The sequence below is a fragment of the Rhinopithecus roxellana genome, chromosome 21 (genome assembly GCF_007565055.1).
Source record: "Rhinopithecus roxellana isolate Shanxi Qingling chromosome 21, ASM756505v1, whole genome shotgun sequence".
Classification (NCBI taxonomy): Eukaryota; Metazoa; Chordata; class Mammalia; order Primates; family Cercopithecidae; genus Rhinopithecus; species Rhinopithecus roxellana.
The window spans coordinates 8,586,206-8,604,454 of NC_044569.1; the positions used below are offsets into that span (position 1 = coordinate 8,586,206).

At 46.8% G+C, this 18,249-nt stretch overlaps 1 protein-coding gene across 1 annotated transcript in view; it reads right to left on the reverse strand.

Annotated features, from left to right (window-relative positions):
• The window catches only part of RAB31 (RAB31, member RAS oncogene family), a 155,019-nt gene that overhangs the window by 15,189 nt on the left and 121,581 nt on the right, over positions 1-18,249 (reverse strand). The window contains exon 6 of the mRNA XM_010373425.2: positions 1,584-1,693. Coding sequence (XP_010371727.1) covers positions 1,584-1,693 — 110 coding nt within the window. The remainder of the gene's footprint in view (positions 1-1,583; positions 1,694-18,249) is intronic.

Genomic DNA, 18,249 nt, shown 5'->3' on the forward strand with positions numbered 1-18,249 from the left:
TTCATAGCCGAACACAGCAGAAAATCCTAACACCACCAGAAGAGAATGAGTTTAATCTGAGGAAATGTGAGGCTAATGTAATGAGTTCGAGCCCAAACTTAGATGTCACCCAGAGTGACAGAACTCCAGAGAGCATCTGCACCCGCTGCCCACGATGGAGAAGGGAGAGGAGTATGGGGACATGGGGTTTCCCACATGAAATTCCAGCCCCAGCCTGCTAGAGTTGAGCCATTCAGGGCAAGGAGTCTGAAACTATTCTGTTGAGAGCATGAAATCATAGCAGGAAAGAAAGGGAAGGTGGTAAGAAGGGAAGGGGGTGAGGACCCCAGTGAAGGAAAGGGCCAGCGGCTGGGGAGGGGAGGCTCCGAGCCATTCTTTTGCACATTTCTTTTGCATATCTCTGCATAGTGTAGGTAAGGCAGGTCAGAATTCATCATCTGCAGTGAATTCGCCACCAAACCAACATAAACAAAAAGACTCCCTCCTGTGGGTTCTTGGAGTCTAAAGTAATGCACTCAAACCAGTTAAATGGAAATCAGAACTGTTCTGGGAAGCCACGGCTTCTCTGACTTTGAGAGCTCTGACAAAAACGACCTGAGGCAGGGGAGAGATCAAACCATCAGTCTCCCTTCTGGGGTTGTCTGGAGCTAAGATATTTGAGGACAATTGCTGTTTTGGGGTTCAACTCCTCCTAAGGTGGATATTCCAGGAACTTCAGGGCCAGCGTTTCATCAAACACCTGTGCTTCTCCCAACGTCCCTGATAATGCTCTGGTCGACCTTTCCTGAAGGTGTCTCAGAGCAGTTTTCCCAGACGGGAAAGTCTGGGAAGTCAGCAGGGACTTCTCTGGCAGAATCCAGAACAGAATGACACAACCAGAGAACCTATGAAGGTTAAATCTGTTGAGCTGGAAGCCTCGCAGCTGCAGATAGATATGCTGGCAGGGCCATTAACTGGGAACCAGCTCTGGCTGATAAGGTGATTCCCCGGGAGCTGGCATACCATAAGCGTCACAGGACCCAGCACTGGGACCAGGAAGGAGGCTATCACCCTCCCTAATTAGCTCACCAGACACAAGGGGTACCTGTACACACCAACCCTGCACCCAATTCCCAATTTCAGGGTCACACACGATGGAGACATTACTTTTTGTAGGAGTTTATCAGGCAAAAAAAAATTACTGGAACGTTCCCTCAGTTTGCCTAGAGTCATCCCATCTAACGGGTGACTTTGATTTCTATACCTTGTCTATTTTATCTCTCCTTCCCTCAATATATTAACATAAAATGCTATAGAATGTATAATTTTCAATTAAAATAAATATTATTTTTGCAACAGGATTACTTCATTTTAATTTACAGAACTAAGAGTGAACAGCTTCGAGTACAGAATCATGGAAATCTAGAATCGAGAGGATAAGAGAAGTGGGTGTTAACCACTGCACAGCTGTAGATTTTGTATCCGTGGCATCCGATAAATTCACACAGAGGAAATGCCCTACTTCAGAGCTCTAAAATGTTATCCTTTGACTCCCAGAAGCATAAAAATGCAACTGGACTGGAAAACCAATTTCAGGTACTTACTGATTCCCTGAAAGAGCTCTTCAATATTAATAGCATTTTTTGCACTTGTCTCAACCACGATGGCACCTATGGATTCAGCGTATTCCTTAGCATCCTTCAGGGGAACCTCCCTGGAAAAGAGGTCAAAGACAGACAGGAAATGAATGCTTGTTTGTAAAATACAAATCACTCAAAAGACCAAACAGCTTGTGTGGCAACAGCTCTTTATCTTCTTGTAGAATAATAACTCAATCACTCAGCAAGAATGGATGCCTAGTATGAGTGAGACTTTTTAATTTTTTTTTTTTTTTTTTTTTTTTTTTTTTTTGAGACGGAGTCTCACTCTGTCGCCCAGGCTGGAGTGCAGTGGCCGGATCTCAGCTCACTGCAAGCTCCGCCTCCCGGGTTTACGCCATTCTCCTGCCTCAGCCTCCCGAGTAGCTGGGACTACAAGCGCCCGCCACCTAGCCCGGCTAGTTTTTTATATTTTTTAGTAGAGACGGGGTTTCACCGGGTTAGCCAGGATGGTCTTGATATCCTGACCTTGTGATCCACCCGTCTCGGCCTCCCAAAGTGCTGGGATTACAGGCTTGAGCCACCGCGCCCGGCGAGTGAGACTTTTTAAAGTTTAAAACCCAGTCTGTGGTATCCAAGAAGAGAAGATATGCATATATAAAATAGTGTTCCTGCTCCCACAGAAGAATGCCAGAACTGCAGGGAAAACCATGATAAATATGGCAGTACACATATCAACTTTCAGAGCTACGGCTCATTTCAACCTTTTCCCCATTATGTGACTCAATATTAAAAAACACCAACACCACTGTTAGTATGTTTGTGCACACATGCTTTTGTGAAACTTTTTACATATTATCTTTCACAAATCAGAGAAAATATGCAATGTGCTGTGACAGTCTGGAAATAAAGCATGGTTATACCCACCATGGCTACAATACAGGATGGCATATCTGGACTTTCATCTGTAAAAGGATGTTCTCACAAAGGTTTTAGGGCATGAACTCTATTTAAATGAACAACTTTAAAAAAAATCTCACCCTGAACACACCTGATTTCGTCTGATCTTGGAAGCTAGGCAGGGTCAGGTCTGGCTAGTACTTGGATGGGGTCCACGGCCATACTAGCCTAAGAAAATCTATTGACCTCTTTGCAATGTGAAAATGCTGTGGTGGATTCAAAGATAAAAAAGACGCAGTTCCTATTCTGCAGCAGCTGCTGCATGCCAGTCCCTCTCCCAGGGGCCAGGGAAACCACAGGTCCTGCCTTCTGGCACCTGTGCTTTAGAGCATGGACAAACAGGGTTCATTCACTCTAATCCACAACACTATGACATAAAGTGCTTCAGGAGCAGAGGGGGAGAAAGTGATGTGTTCTGTTCAATGAACCCCAGAAAGACACCCAGAGGTGGTCACCTTAAGTGTGGCCATGAAGGCTAGGCAAACGCAGGTAAGAATTTGGGATGGGACAGCCTGAGCAGAGGCCCAGAGACAGGAGAGTGCACACATTCCTGAAGATTATTAAAAGTTGATTCTGCACCCAGCACTGCTGGGGGTGTTATGGTGGATTTGCAAATGAATGACATGGGCCTGAATGGAGAGAATGTCAGAGTGGTTGGAGCTGAGAGAAGGAGGCACACCATGTCTGTCTACACCCAGAGGCCACTGAAGGACAGGAAGTGACAGGGTCAGCTCCACAGTCTAGGAAAAAATGGTGCACGGAATGGATGGAGGTGAGGAGAAGAATCTGGAAGCTCCTCTAATATTGCAGGCAAGAGGTAACAATCCTCAACCAGAAGAATTGCTATTGGAAAAGAGAAGCAGGCAGACACAAAATCAAAACAGGGACAGGGAGTGACGGGACAGCGCCTACCTCCCTGCCCCTTCCTCCACCCACCTCAGAGCCTGTAAATGGCTTCAAGAGGTTTAAGGTTACCAAGGAAATTCTTCTCTGGCATTCAAATTCCTATGGGACTCAAATCACATGCGGGGAGGACCCTTTAGTCCTAGCTGGAAGAGCACCTAACTAGGGTCTACCATGTTAAAGACGATGGCCCCAGCCTCTTAGCCAAAGGAAATATGTCCCTGGAGCCACGTCAGTGGGTACCTGTGCTTCCAAACTGCAGGGAAAAGTACACCCCGACATTCACTCTCTCGTTTGTAACAGACAAGACCCACGCCTGTCACAGGGATTACGCTTGAGTTTTTCTGGCAGCAGAACATTTATATTTGAAAGATTCCAGAAACGTACTTTTCTCTGTGCAGTTTGGCATGTGTTTTTACTTCCTCCTGAAGTCTTTTTTTGTTTGTTGGCTTTGCAAAGACAGTGTCTTGCTCTGTTGCCCAGGCTGGAGTGCCGTGGCACGATCTCGGCTCACTGCAACCTCTGCCTCCCGGGTTCAAGCAATTCTCGTGCCTCAGTCTCCCGAGTAGCTAGGATTATAGGTGTGTGCCACCACGCTTGGCTAATTTTTGTATTTTTTGGTAAAGACAGGTTTCACCACGTTGCCCAGTCTGGTCTTGAACTCTTGGCCTCAAGTAATCCACCTGCCTCAGCCTCCCAAAGTGCTGGGATTACAGGTGTACGCCACCGCGCCCAGCCTCTTCCCGAAGTCTTTATCAAAGCACAGATAAAGGGTGGGGCTCATCTCTGCCCACAATGGGGTACAGGAGGAGATGTCACCTGCTACCCTATTGAGGGTGGGGTGAGGAGTACCTGGCAAGCAAGGATGTCTCTGGGCCTGCAGGTGAGAGGAAATCACATTCACAGGTGACGTGCTTCCTCAACCCCTCTAATCAAGCCAATTGCAGGACAAGGAGGAGCGGCACAGGTTCACCAGGCTTATAAGAGAACAGATATCATGTGCCATAGCCCAACATCTCCATCCTGAGGATGACCATGGCCAAGAGGCTCATTCCTTCACAGTTTAAAACATAGATCTGGAGACAGGAAGATAAGAAAAGCATACCCTCAGACTCCTTCCATGGCTACAGGTGGGTCTCATTAAATCTTTGGGCTGCAGAAGTGACATGCCTAATGTGAGGTGAGACAGGGCTTAACTCAACCCCGTGACTCTGTCCACCTCACTCCCACTGGGCCCCAATGGCACAAGCACCCACCGGCACCACATGCCAGAGGCTGTTATTTCCATCTTGACAGACACATGCGGGGCTCAACATGCTTCAGACTGTCATATGCACTGGAGTTGGGGTGGAGCGGGGCAGAAGCCCACTCTGTCCTCCTAAAGAACAGGCGCTTACAGGAAGAATCCGGCCAGTGAAAGTCCCTCTAATGTGAACTAAGATTAGAAGGACCAACCACTCTTAAGTGTGTCAAAATAGGTTCCCATTACTGTGACATAATAAAAAATACAGACTCAGTCTTTGCCCTGGTTCCTGGCACAGTTCTCCCCAGACCCTCGAAGTTTCCTGCATGATAGGAGTGTCTTCTGGTATTCTTGAAAAGCCCCTTCAACCATGCCTGAGTTTGATAGGGTATGGCCCTAGACCATCCCGTGGCCTCTTCAGGATGAGCCTGGTTGCTGGAGGAATCAACCACATGGTTAGACGGTTGAACCTTTCAGCCCCACCCCCAGCCTCTCGGGCTGGAGATTTAATCAATCATGACTAAGTAATGAAGCCTCAATACGAACTATTGAACACAAGGCTTGAGAGGGTCCGGGCTGCTGAGCACACTGGTGTGCTGGGAGTGGTAACCCAGAGAGGCTGGAAGCTTCCTGTCCTACTCTCACCCTTTGCCCTCACTGTCTCTTCCATTTAGCTACACCTGTGCTGTGTCCGTAACAACAGAACTGTATGTCAAATTGATATTATAGGAGGCCTTTGCTTGGGACTAAGCTCCTGCATTAGGCCCCAAGAGACCAGACTAAAAATAAACACAGTCACTCATGCTTAAGTTCCCCTTCACCAAACCCAAACTAAGTGGTTATCTGACCCTTCTGAGAAGTCACAAGAGGTAACAGCCAATTTCCCAAATAGGCCAGCTGAAATCTTCAGTAGCCATGGAATGAAGTTCCCTTGGCTTTAATCCTTACATAAAATGTTAACTAATCTGATATTTTTCTACTGTTCTGTTTCCCTGTCCTTCTCTCTGCCTGTCCCCCAAGAAAAGTATCTTTGAAATGATTAGCAGGCTCCTGTTCCTTGCTCCTGCTTTCTTCAGCTCTTCTCTGTCTATAAAGCCAATCCCCTCTGCTCAGCTCATGGGAACACTTACTCTATTTTATGGAAGGATTCGTTGTCAATTCTAGAACCATGAATAAAGCCAATTGAGATCTTTAAACTAAATTTGGGCCATGCACAGTGGCTCATGCCTGTAATCCCAGTACTTTGGGAGGTCAAGGCAGGAGCATCGCTCCAGACCAGGAGTTCATGACCAGCTTCAGCAGCATAGCAAGGCCCCATCTCCACAAAAAAGGAAAAATTAGCCAGGTGTGATGGTGTGTGCTTGCGGACTCAGCTACTCAGGAGCTACTGGAAGACTGCTTGAGCCTGGCAAGTGTGGGGCTGCAGTGAACTATGACTGTACCACTGCACTCTAGCCTGGGTGACAGAACAAGATACTGTCTCTAAAGAATATTTAAAAATAAATTTATTGTAATTCCTTCCTTTGACAGTACGGTGCTTTCCTGAGTTCTGTGAGTCCATTCTAGTGAAGTACTGAGTTTGAGGGGAGGTCATAGGAGACCCCAAATTTGTAGTCTGTTACACAGAAATGCAGGTAACCTGGGGATATTGGAAACTTGCAGCTCTAGTCTGAAATGGGAGGCAGTCTTGCAGGATAGAGCTCTTAACTCGCAGGGTCTATGCTGACTCCAGGTAGTCAGAGTCTGAATTGAACTGAATAGTAGGACATCCAGTTAGTGTCAGATAAATTGCTGTCGGAACAAATAGTGTGCCTACAATCTGTGAGGAGAGTTTTGCGAAGGTGAGAATTCACTTCCCAGAATGCCTTGCAAACATGTAAAACCAGGAACATTTGAGAACTCCAGGTGCACTTCAGGAGAGGCCACTGCACAGGCCCATGAGGCAGAAAGGTGCCACCACAGGCCTCCCGTCATTATGATGATGGGAGGGTATGGCATCCAGTGACTTTTGTTCATTCTTTTTTTCAACAAGTGTATAGTGTCTACTATATGCTGGGCATTGTGCTAGGTGCTGAAACAGGTAACCTGAAACAAGTTAACCCAAGCCAAGGTATAAACAAGCAGAGTTAGTTTTGACGGTGAAGACTATTTTTAGACTTTCTAGACCAACCTACATGCAGAAATCACTGAGAATTACTGCGACGGTGGGAAGTGTGGATGCAGATTCCCCCAGGCCAGCCCCGTCCCCTGGCTGCTCCTTCACAGATGTTCCCGGAGCTGATCACAGGCTGCGTGGCCCATCCATGCCAGCATTACTCAGGGTTTCCTCCCTGACTATCTGAAGCCCACCCCCATCCCAAAGCAGCAGCGGTGGCCAGCTCTGGGCAGGCTGAGTGGTCAGGGTGGAGGGTGGAATTCAGAGCCCAGCTGGAGTCCCTCCTGAGCCACTGCGGATGGGGAGGGCCGGAGAAGTGGGAAAGCTGGAGACCACAGGAACGGCTGCCGGACCACAAAGGAGACCAATCAAGTTCAGGTGAGGGGATGAAAGCACCGAGTCAGGATGAAGGATGGGTGACTGCCTCCCATGGTGGACACCGTCCTGCAGAGCATCTTAGGGACCTGACATTCATGCTGTGTGGTTACAGGCTCGGGGGCCACAGACTCCACCCTTTCTCTTCCACGTCTGGACACATCTCCTCCTTGAACTAGCTAAGTGCTGCTCATGGCAAATGGACTTCACAAATGCAACTTGTCAAAGCCCAACCAACCACCTCTCACCCACTGAATCTGCCACTTCTTGCAAACCTGCTGCTTCCCAAGCCAGAAACCACCAAGTTCCCCCACATGGCTTCCCCTCACGAACCCCTCAATGCTCTGTGATAAAGCCTGCTTATCCTCCCTCCAGCATCACTGCCAAGCCGCTGCCTCTGCTGCAGTCACCCCCTCTTCGCTTCTCACAGGGACTCCCGCGGTTGCCTTTCCTGGCCCTCTAGCCTCCTGCAATCCATGTGACCATGGTGGGGCCTCTTCAAACTGAGAATCCAGCAAGTATTCCTATGAATAGGATTCTCCAACATCTTCTGATTGCGGGAGAATCAAACCAACACCTTAGCAGGACGAGGCTTCCTGTCTTACTCTTCCCCCGTTCACCCCCGAAGCCACAGCCATTTTAAATCGGCTGCTGGCGGTAGGAACTTCAAGTTCTTGCACCCGCTCCTCCCTGTACACGTGGCAACATCTCACACGGCCTCCTGGAGAGCTCAGCCTGGCAGCCCCTCTGCCAGGCTAGATGCTCTTCCCCCTTCCTGTCATACCCCTGTCGTCATACCATCTCCTTGTGAAGCTGCCTCTCTGTCTACACAGGCTGTGGATGCCTTCGAACCAGGACTGATGGCTTTTGTTTTCATGTCCAGGGGTCCTCACAGTACCTGGCTCTTGGGAGGCAATCAGTAAGCATCTGCTGAATGACTAGATGACAAAAATCACCCCAAGTCGCCTTCAGCAGAAAGGAGGAGTGGGTAGTGGAGGGATCTGCGGACTTAGTGGGAAGGGTGGTGAGTGCTGAGACAGTCAACTGGAAAAGACTTGGGACTAGAGGCTCCCCCAGCCTTCCAAGTGGCTGGGAGGGAGGCTTCGACGGTGAAAAATTAGCCAGGTGTGATGGAACAGGAAAGGGAGTCTCCTCCGAGTCCCAGGCTCTGATGTTAACCAGCCTGTATTCCAGTGAGGTCCAGGCAGTGGCCTGTCATGTCTCTTGGACACAGGAAGAGCGCTGAGCTGGTCCCTGGCACTCAGAGGCTTCTCAGCAGGGGAGGGGGATTAGGAAACAACATTCTTGTGGGCTCCAGCATTTCCAACAGGCCTGTGCTACCCAATAGGGGTCCTTGTTTGGTTGTTTGTGGAAGTAACCTGGCAACATGGCAGCTGCCTTGATCTAATTTCAGGGCTGGTTAAATTCTCTGTGGTCCTCCTCCACTGATGGCTGGGGAGAGGAAGACAGGTACACCAGAAGAAATCCTGAAGCCCTGCCTGTGAGGGAAGGGAATCAAATCCATAGGCTAAGGGTAGAAGAATGCTTTTCCCTATGGAGGTTTACTGGGAAGGTTCCTTTGGAGAGAGATGAGCTCCACCTCCACTTCCGTCTGCCTGAGTATACTCAGGTGTCCTGACCATGGGTTTTGGCTCAGAGTCATTCTCAGGTGGCCCAGATGAGCACCTCACATGAGAGGGTAAATACACACAGGCAGCCCAAGTGTACTACTCACAGAAAGAAAGCGATCGTCTCCACCAGTAAATACCCTTCAGTGCTCACCTCCCTCAGGTCTATGTCGTCCATGCATTCCACCAGGCTGGATGGACATTTTATAGCAATGTTCAGTGTTCACGTAAGGGAAAAGGAGGTTGATATTATAAAGTGCTCAGAATAATGCAGGGCACAGCATAAGTGTTATATTAACGTTTCTTAAATGAATCTTTGCAAAGCCGTCTCAGCGAGGATGACTGCATGGCACTATTTTCTTACAGAATGCCAAAAAGACTGAGGAAATGATGCAAGTAGAAGAAACAAGTAAAGGCCCTTCGTAGCGTTATCCTACTCAACTCCATCATTTTATGCCCAGGAGAGCTCCCGGTCCAATTATCAACATTCCATAGAAGCATGAGGGGAGCACAGGCCAGATCAGCCAACTTGACAAGTATATTAATGTCCATAAGTCACCCCAAGAGTAAAACGGCATCGTACTTTGAAGTTCTTTCTCAATGAAAAAAATCTGACATTAATTCTGAGAAACTTTTATTCAAGGATGGTGAATAACTTTTTAGAAGCCATGAATGTTTCTTGTTCCATGACATTCTTGTACATGTTCTCTGCCCAGGTTGGTTTTGGATTATTTGAGGGTTTTTTTCCTCTTATTTATTTGTAATTGTTCTTTGCATATTATGGAACTTAGCCCCTTGTAATACATTTTCCGAATTTTTTTCAACCTGCTATTTGTATTTGATTCCTGTTTATGGCATTTATGCCACTCAGAAGTTTTCATATAGTCAGGCTTATTCATCATTTTCAGCCATGGCTTATGAGTTTTGTATCATGATTAAATAATTAATTCCATTTTGAAGATTATTTAAAAATTTATTCATTTTCTGTAAGTCTCATGATTTCACTGTTTTACATTTAAATCCTTGTTCCATTTTGAATTTATCTTCTCTTATTTTTCCTTCTCTTATTAATTCCACCACTATTTACTGAATTATCTCTTTTTTGCACAGATTTCAAATATCTTTACATACACTAAATCTTCCAATGTATTTCACCCTGTTCCTCAAACTGACTTTTTTTTGCCCCGTTTGTCACACACTAAATCTCCCTCTGTGTTTCACCCTGTTCCTCACACTGACTCTCCCCGTCTCTCACCCTGTTCCTCACACTGACTGTCCCTGTGTCTCACCCCGTTCCCCACACTGACTCTCCCCATGTTTCACCCCATTCTTCACACTGACTCTCGCCCTGTGTTTTACCCTGTTCTTCACACACTGACTCTTCCCGTTGTTTCATCCTGTTCCTCACACTGATTCTCCCCATGTCTCACCCCATTCTTCACGCTGACTGTCCCCATCTGTTTCACCCCATTCCTCACACACTGACTTTCCCGTGTGTTTCACTCCATTCCTCACACACTGGCTCGCCCGTGTGTTTCATCCCATTCCTCACACACTGACTATCCCCATGTGTTTCACCCCATTCCTCACACACGGAATCTCCCCATGTTTCACCCCGTTCCTCACACACTGACTCTCCCCGTGTGTCTCACCCCATTCCTCACACACTGACTCTCCCCATGTTTCACCCTATTCTTCACACTGACTCTCCTGATGTGTTTCACCCCATTCCTCACACACTGAATCTTCCCATGTTTCACCCCGTTCCTCACATACTGACTCTCCCCGTGTGTTTCACCCGGTTCCTCACACACTGAATCTCCCCGTGTTTTACCCCGTTCCTCCTCACACACTGACTCTCCCCATGTTTCACCCCATTCCTTCTCACACACTGACTCTCCCCGTGTGTTTCACCCCATTCCTCACACACTGTCTCTCCCCATGTTTCACCCCGTTCCTCAACACTGACTCTGCCCGTGTGTTTCACCCCGTTCCTCACACACTGACTCTGCCCCTGTGTTCCACTCTGTTTCTCATACGCTAAATCTCCCCAGACCTACAGAATCGGAATGTCTACTGGGCAAGCCCCAGAAATCTACACTGTAGCAAGCTTCCCAACAGCTCTCAAGCCTGCTAACGACGGAGAATAATTCTTGTAGGGGGACTATAAAAAGTCAAGTCTGATATTTTTTCACTCTATCCAATTCATAATCTGACACTATGAAGCCAGTAGTTTGGAGATCTGTATCAAGATAACTATACCTAGGGCACAATAAAATATATACTGCTCAGGCACCATTTTACAGTAAAAAAAAATAAAAATAAAAATAAAAAGAAGAGTGGACTCATGAGCGCTTCCTAAAACAAATTCTCTGGTGGTTCATACATGTTCTAGCATGCATATTATAGTTTTAAAATACTGTAAGAGAAAAAACTAAGCATATTATAATCTGCCAAACTTCTGCAATGTAACATTTAAAATCTCATTAAATTTTTTTTTGCATTATATTTTTACTCTGTCCCCTAGCCACAGCCCCTTTCCAAGGTCAAGCATAAAAGACCAACGAAGCCGGCCATGAGCAGCACAGCAGCAGTGAGCGGGAGACGCTGTTAACTGTGTGGTGGAATTATTTTCTGTCAAAACCATCCCACATGTTTAAGATATTGCAGCCAAAAGCAAGGGAAATCATTCACAACATTTCATCAAAATCAAGCAGAGGAGGGCTGCAGGGCTGTGTGTGCGCTGACGCATTCTCACAGCAGGGCCCGTTCCTGCAAGCACCCACTGAAATGAATAATCAGAGTTTGTTATGCTCCCCCTAGCTCATATTTTCTCTAAATACCCAAGATGTCTATGTAACACACAGATGAGGCAACCATTTTAACAATAATTAAAGCAGCAAAATCTGTTTAAAATGCTAGTTCTTACAGACACTTGGATTTTTACCTGTGAGATGGAAAAAACTGAAAACAAACTTCTTTGAAAAAAACAAAGAATAACTACTCCCTTCACAGCAAATATCTAATGAGACAATAACACATTGTAATGATCTAAGCACTTACAGCTAAAGCACTTGACAACCATGTACCTGGGAAGACTTTCTGCTCCCAAGAGGCCTCACCTACTTAATAACACACATCCTTAACTGCTATTCACCTGGGGCTAAATTCCTGGTGTCAAGTTCAAACGAGCAGTGTCAGGTTCTCACCACAGGTTTAAATGGGTTGTTTCTCATGGAAAACATATCAGAATTTGGAATCCAACAGGGACTGGGCAGAAAACAGATTCTCCAGGGGACTTGGCCACTCCTTTACTTCTTAATCCCCTTCTGACAGAAATTCAGCCTAGTCCTGAAGAGGCCAGAGAAAGAGCCACTGGAAAGAGTTGTGGGTTCCAGATCTTCTGGGCAGGATCACATCAGCTGCCGTTTTCTCTCGGGGCAGTTTGCGAGTTACTCTCTGTCATGGGTCCTGTCTGTACTTCTTAGCAGATGCAAGACACCGTGACGGTCAAGAACACAGGCTCTGAGACCAACCACTTAGGTCAGAAGCTGGACTCTACACCATCTTAGCTACAGGACCTGGGATCAACTCCTCGACCCACCCGTGTCTCGGTCTCCTGACTGATAAGATAGGAAAAGGACGGGAGGATTGACATAAACTACACACATGCACACAGTAGGCACTCAGTTAGGGTTGGCAGTGATGATAATTAACTTGTTTACAACCCACTTCCTAAGTAAACAGGAGACAGATCAACTATAAGTAAAAATTGTGCCATTTGAAAGTAATCACTGAGATAGTTATAGTTCTTAATATTAATAGAAGTTACATTATGAAATGCTGAAACTTCTGGGCAGTATGTGAAGTGAAGGCAAAAGAGATTACTCTGTCTTTGAAGAAAATCCCCAGGAACAGAAGCTTACCACTCTGTTTAATCATTCAGAAGTTGATGGCTTTTAACATGCTTCCCCCACTGCCAAAGAAGGTTAGAACAGGGCCTGTGTTTCTGGGTTACAGTTAGAGGCATCGATAAGAACTCAAGTTCATTCCTTTTTGTGAACTTTGAATATTTCTTTATGACCTCTTTGTTTATGTCTCTGTAAATATTGTCTGAAGTTGGTAGAACCTTCCTCTTCAACCCCAGAAGAAATTTATTGCTAATTGCCACAATACGACTGACAGCTGAATTAGTGAGGAGATCCACATGCTTATAGGAAAGGTGTTTTTGAGCCGACCACCTGCTGTTCAGGTTTGTCCCCCTTATTAAAAGGCTGCATAGTGGACTGGGTGCAGTGGCTCAAGCCTGTAATCCCAGCACTTTGGGAGGCTGAGGTGAGTGGCTCACCTGAGGTCAGGAGTTCAAGACCAGCCTAGCCAACACAGCAAAACCTGTCTCTACTAAAAATACAAAAATTAGCTAGTTGTGGTGGTATGCGCCTGTAGTCCTAGCTACTAGGGAGGTTGAGGTAAGGGAATTTTTTGAACCCGGGAGGCGCAGGTTGCAGTGAGCCAAGAATGCGCCATTGTACTCCAGCCTGGGCAACAAGAGTGAAACTACATCTCAAAAAAAAAAAAAAAAAAAAAAAAAAGGCTGCATAGTGGAGAACCATTTGTTGGACAAAAGACTATATAATTTGTTCAATGCATCTACCACTGAATCTCAAGGACTTCCCTTAAATCTCATTATTTGGCTCTATTCCAGATGGCCATCTCTCTATCAGTATCCCATCTGTCTCATAAAAAGCATGAAGGGATTGACTTTGCCCTATTTTTAAGTCAATAAAATCATCTGATATAGTCAATGGATGCTGACAGAAGACCCAAGAATTCTGGGTCAGAGACAAAGAACTTTATGACTCTTTAGCACTGTTTTAAAACCAAAGTTTATTCCAGCCAATTTACTGTGCTATTTTCTAATAACAGCTCATAGATCAGATATGGCCTATGTCTTCCTATCCATAACAAACACAATGATGTTGAGGTAAGAGACGCCCTTTTTCTAAATGAAAATGAAATACTTGCCCTGCGTACTTACGGAGGGCCCAGAAATGTGGAAATTGTGTATTTGCAAGAATTATATTAAACAATCTTTATTTGAAAAATAGTACCTTACTCCTAATGCCATCTATCAGACATCAATATAAGCAACTTCAGCATCAACTAATGAACTAAACTAACAAGAGATCAATCAAAAGTATCTTAAAGGGAGCAGCACTGGCTGATGTTCTGCCAAAGCTCTGGGCGTTCAGGACCTGGTTACGGGGAAAACAGAATCAAACCAGCAGGTACTCTGGACCCAAACCCTCACATCGTGATCCGTCTCCCTTCTGGGGGCCCTGTCGGCCCATGGTCCCCCCGACACTTCTGGGCTCCTGTGGGCTGCAGGCAGAACCCCAGCAGCCAAAGCACCACCCCGGAGAGGCTGGAACTTGGCCTGAAAATCAGCCGGCTTCTGCCTGCTGTGGCCATTTTCTTCCCAGAGCGCCTGGAGCGCTCTCTCAGTGGACACAGCGGCCATCCAGTCTTCCTGGGCCATTTTCTCACAGAAGAAGATCTCCCTCTGAAAACCAGAAGTGTCTTTTTTCGGTTCCCAGGCCAGGTCTTGGGCCATCTTCTTGTAGTGGTCGCCGAGTCTGACACACGCGGTTCACGTTTTCGTGCACCTTTCCAAGTCTCTGGTCGAGGTCCAGGTAGTAGGCGTCCTCCTCCGTGGACTCCCGTGAGATGCCATCATGGGTTCTCGGTGCAGTGTAGGCAGCAGGAACCTTCAGCTGCAGTTTTGGGAGCTCCCTCTCCAGCTGTGCCCTTGTGCCCTGCAGAGAGGCCTGCCCGCTGCGCAGAATTTGGACTTCCGCTGTGAGTTCTTTACACCTTTGGATTTCTTCCCAGGATTGCATGTCTGCTTTTCCAGTCTCCCCCTCAGGATATTCGAAAGACACACCTAAGTCACCACCATCATCCACTCTTCAGAGGGGCTTCTAGCCAGGAGGCTGGGGAACCGCCATGTTCTGCTTCCCTGTCCCCCACCATCACCAAGTCCTTGTCCTCCACGTGGTCCCTACTGCCCTCGAGCAGATGCTCGGAGGAGTGTGGGCCAGGAAGGTCTGCACTTCACTCCAACATTTGCGGCCTGTTCCACTCCTGCCCCTGCCTGCTCCGGCCTTTCCTTCTTCTCCTCCTTTGCCTGCAAGTGTTGCCTCCGTCTGGCAATTTCTTGGCCAGGCAGCTCTGCAGGTTGCTGACGGTCTGTGCTGTCATTCAGATCGTCCACGGTTTACCCCTGAAGATCTCTGTTCTGTGCCGTGCAGGGCATACTCTGCGTCGGTCATTCCAGCATGTTCAGGAGGTGTTTTGTCATGCTTTTTTTCAGAAGCTCATCTGGACCCTGATGGGAAGATCCGCTCATTTCCTTTTGAACCCTCGAGCGAGGGTTTGCAGCAATCGAGGACTGGCCTCTGGCATGGGTGACATGAGGCCACCATCGGCCTGGGGTGCTGACTGCATCTTGGCCCTGGCCTTTCCGTGGACCTCACCCTGGGCTGAATCCCTTTGGGCCAGCTCTTCCTTTCTTGTCACCGCATGTCACCTCCTGACCATAAAGGCCACCATAGCAGTGCACGCCCGGATCACTCAGCATATCCATAGAGTCACTGGCAGTAGTCCCAGGATTCTGTACATCACTAGCACCGCCACCCACAGAGGGCCAGTAACAGCTGAGTAGGCATTTCGTGGCAGGCAGCAGCCCTCCGTGGCTCCCGAGGGCTCTACAGGTCTGCCTCCACTTGCCAGTGGTCTGTGGGTCACAACTGACCACTCGGAATCCTGCAGAGCGTTCTGTCTCTAAGACAAGCAAGGGCCCACCACCCAGGGTAGACCATCATGGGCTCCGGGGAGGGGAGGCACCCCATGTTCTAGAAAACTGTGTCCCTGATTTTGCTGTGCAAATAGAAAGTGGCATTACTTATGCAATGCCTTGGGGAGTGGAAAGACCTCAGGGCAGTCCCCAGCTCAGGCCACTCCAGGCTCCACTTGTCCCTACAGCATAGCCATACAGCACAGGGTCAAAGCAGGGCCATGCCACAGCCCTGTGTCCACACACAATCCTCTCAGGGCAGCATGGTGGCCTGTCCCTGCTGAAGCTCATTACCCTGATTTCAAGTTCCCTTCTGCTGCAGGGAAGCCTGGTCCTGCCTACAAAGCAGCTGTCTACTGCTAGGCTGAGCTCCTTGAAGAAGGGACTCTGTTTCCTGTGGAGTCCTAGTTAGGGAAAAGGAGTCAGGCTGACTATAGGGCCGGAGCCAAAAATATACAAGATAAACCTGAAGCAGCTTGTTGTGCCAGAAAGTAAGAAAGTGCTCAAAAACCAAAATGATAGGCAGATGTCAAAGGGACAGAGGAACCAACAGAAAGAAACCCCAGTGGCCAAAGCTGGAACCATCTGAGCAACGAAATACATAACATAGTTCTGCATCATAACCCAAAGTACAGCATCAGCCCAGTCTCCACCAGACCGCAATATGTCCACACCCCCACGCCTACGTGCTCATAAAATCTTTTCTGGGGCCCACAAGTATTGATTAAAGATCCCAGAGCGTAAGTGCAGACTGTTTATCAAGACTGATGATAAGGTATCATAATCAAGTTAGTGCAGTGTTGGTTTAAGGATGGCTAAGTCAGCCAGTGGAACAGCAGAGACAGCCCGAGAAACACTGTGTACATGACACGTGACGTATAACAGCTAATACTGCAGGTCAGTAGGAAAACAGTGGACTGTACAACCAATGATGCTGAGACAACTGGGTGTCTACATGGGAAAAATTAAGCAGCATACATATCGAAATCCATTTTGAGGGATTTGAAGACAGATAGGAAAACCAAAACTGTAAAGCTTATGAAAGATAGTTAATATTAGGGGAGTAAGTTAATGTTAGGGCAATAACTTCCTGGTCTTGGAGGTATGGAAATATTTTTATAATAAGATTTCTTAAAATCAGGCTCTTGCCCTCAAAATAAACCATAAAGAAAAAAATGGATAAATCATGTTACATAAAAATTAAGGACTTCTGATGATGAAAAAAGAACACAGCAAGGCATGGTGGCATGCAACTGTAGTCCTAGCTACTAGGGAGGCTGAGGCAGTAGAATCACTTAGCCCCAGAGTTCTGGGCTATAGAGCACTATGTCAATCGGGTGTCTGCACTAAATTTCATGGCAATATAGTGACCTCCCAGGGGTGACGGACAATCAGGTTGCCTAAGGAGGGGTGAACTGGCCCAGGTAGGAAACAGAGAAGGTCGAAACTTCAGTGTTGATCAGTAGTGGGATTAGGCCTGTGAATAGCCACTGCACTCCGGCCTGGGCAACATGGCAAGACCCTGTCTCTTAAAAAATGAAAAAAAGAACTGGGTATGGTGGTTCATGCCTATAATCCCAGAGCTTTAGGAGGTCGAGGTGAGAGGATCCCTTGAGGCCAGAAGTTTGAGACCAGCCTTGGCAACACAGCAACACCCCCATCTCTACAAACACATAAAATTTTTTTAAAAAATTAGCTGGGTATGGTGGTGCACACCTAGAGTCCTAGCTACTTGGGAGGCTGAGCAGGAGGATCGCTCGAGCCCAGGAGTTCAAGGCTCCAGTGAGCTATGCACTCTAGCTGGGCAACTACATAAGACCCTATCTCTAAAATAATAATAATGTTTTTAAAGCAAAAGACAACATAAAGAAAACGAAAAGATAAGACCTAAATTTGAAGATGATAGTTTCAACACATAGAGATAACAAAAGAATAGCATCAAGTATGTATTTTTAAAAATTCTAAAAATAAACAAGATTATGGTAAACAATTCCATAGGAAAAAAATGGCAAAGATTTGAACAGGCACTTCACAGAAGAGGAAACTTAAATGGCCAATAAATATATAACAAGATGATAACTTTACAGGTAATTAGGAAAATGCACATTCAAACGACTGTCAGATATCACTATATACCCTGAAGGATCACAATTCTGAAGCGTGGCAAGGATGCAGCGCTGCAGGAAGGCTCACACACGATTGGCATTACCTAGTAAGACTGAGGGTGTGCACACCCTGAAACTCAGCAATTCAACTCTTACCTACTCCAGTCCAGAGAAATGCTTATATGTGCAAGAACTTGCGCAATATATGCACAGTATATGCGCAAGAACGTTCAAGCAGCAATGTTCATAATAACACCACACCAGAAATAACTCAAATATCCACCAATAGAATGAATAGATAAACTGTGTTCCACTCATAAAACAGAACAGTAGAGAGCAATGAATATGTAGAAACCACAGCTAACCCCCATCAGGTGAATCTGACAAGCATGCTGAGTGAAAGACACGTCATTACATGACACATACAGTCTCATTCCGTTTACAAAG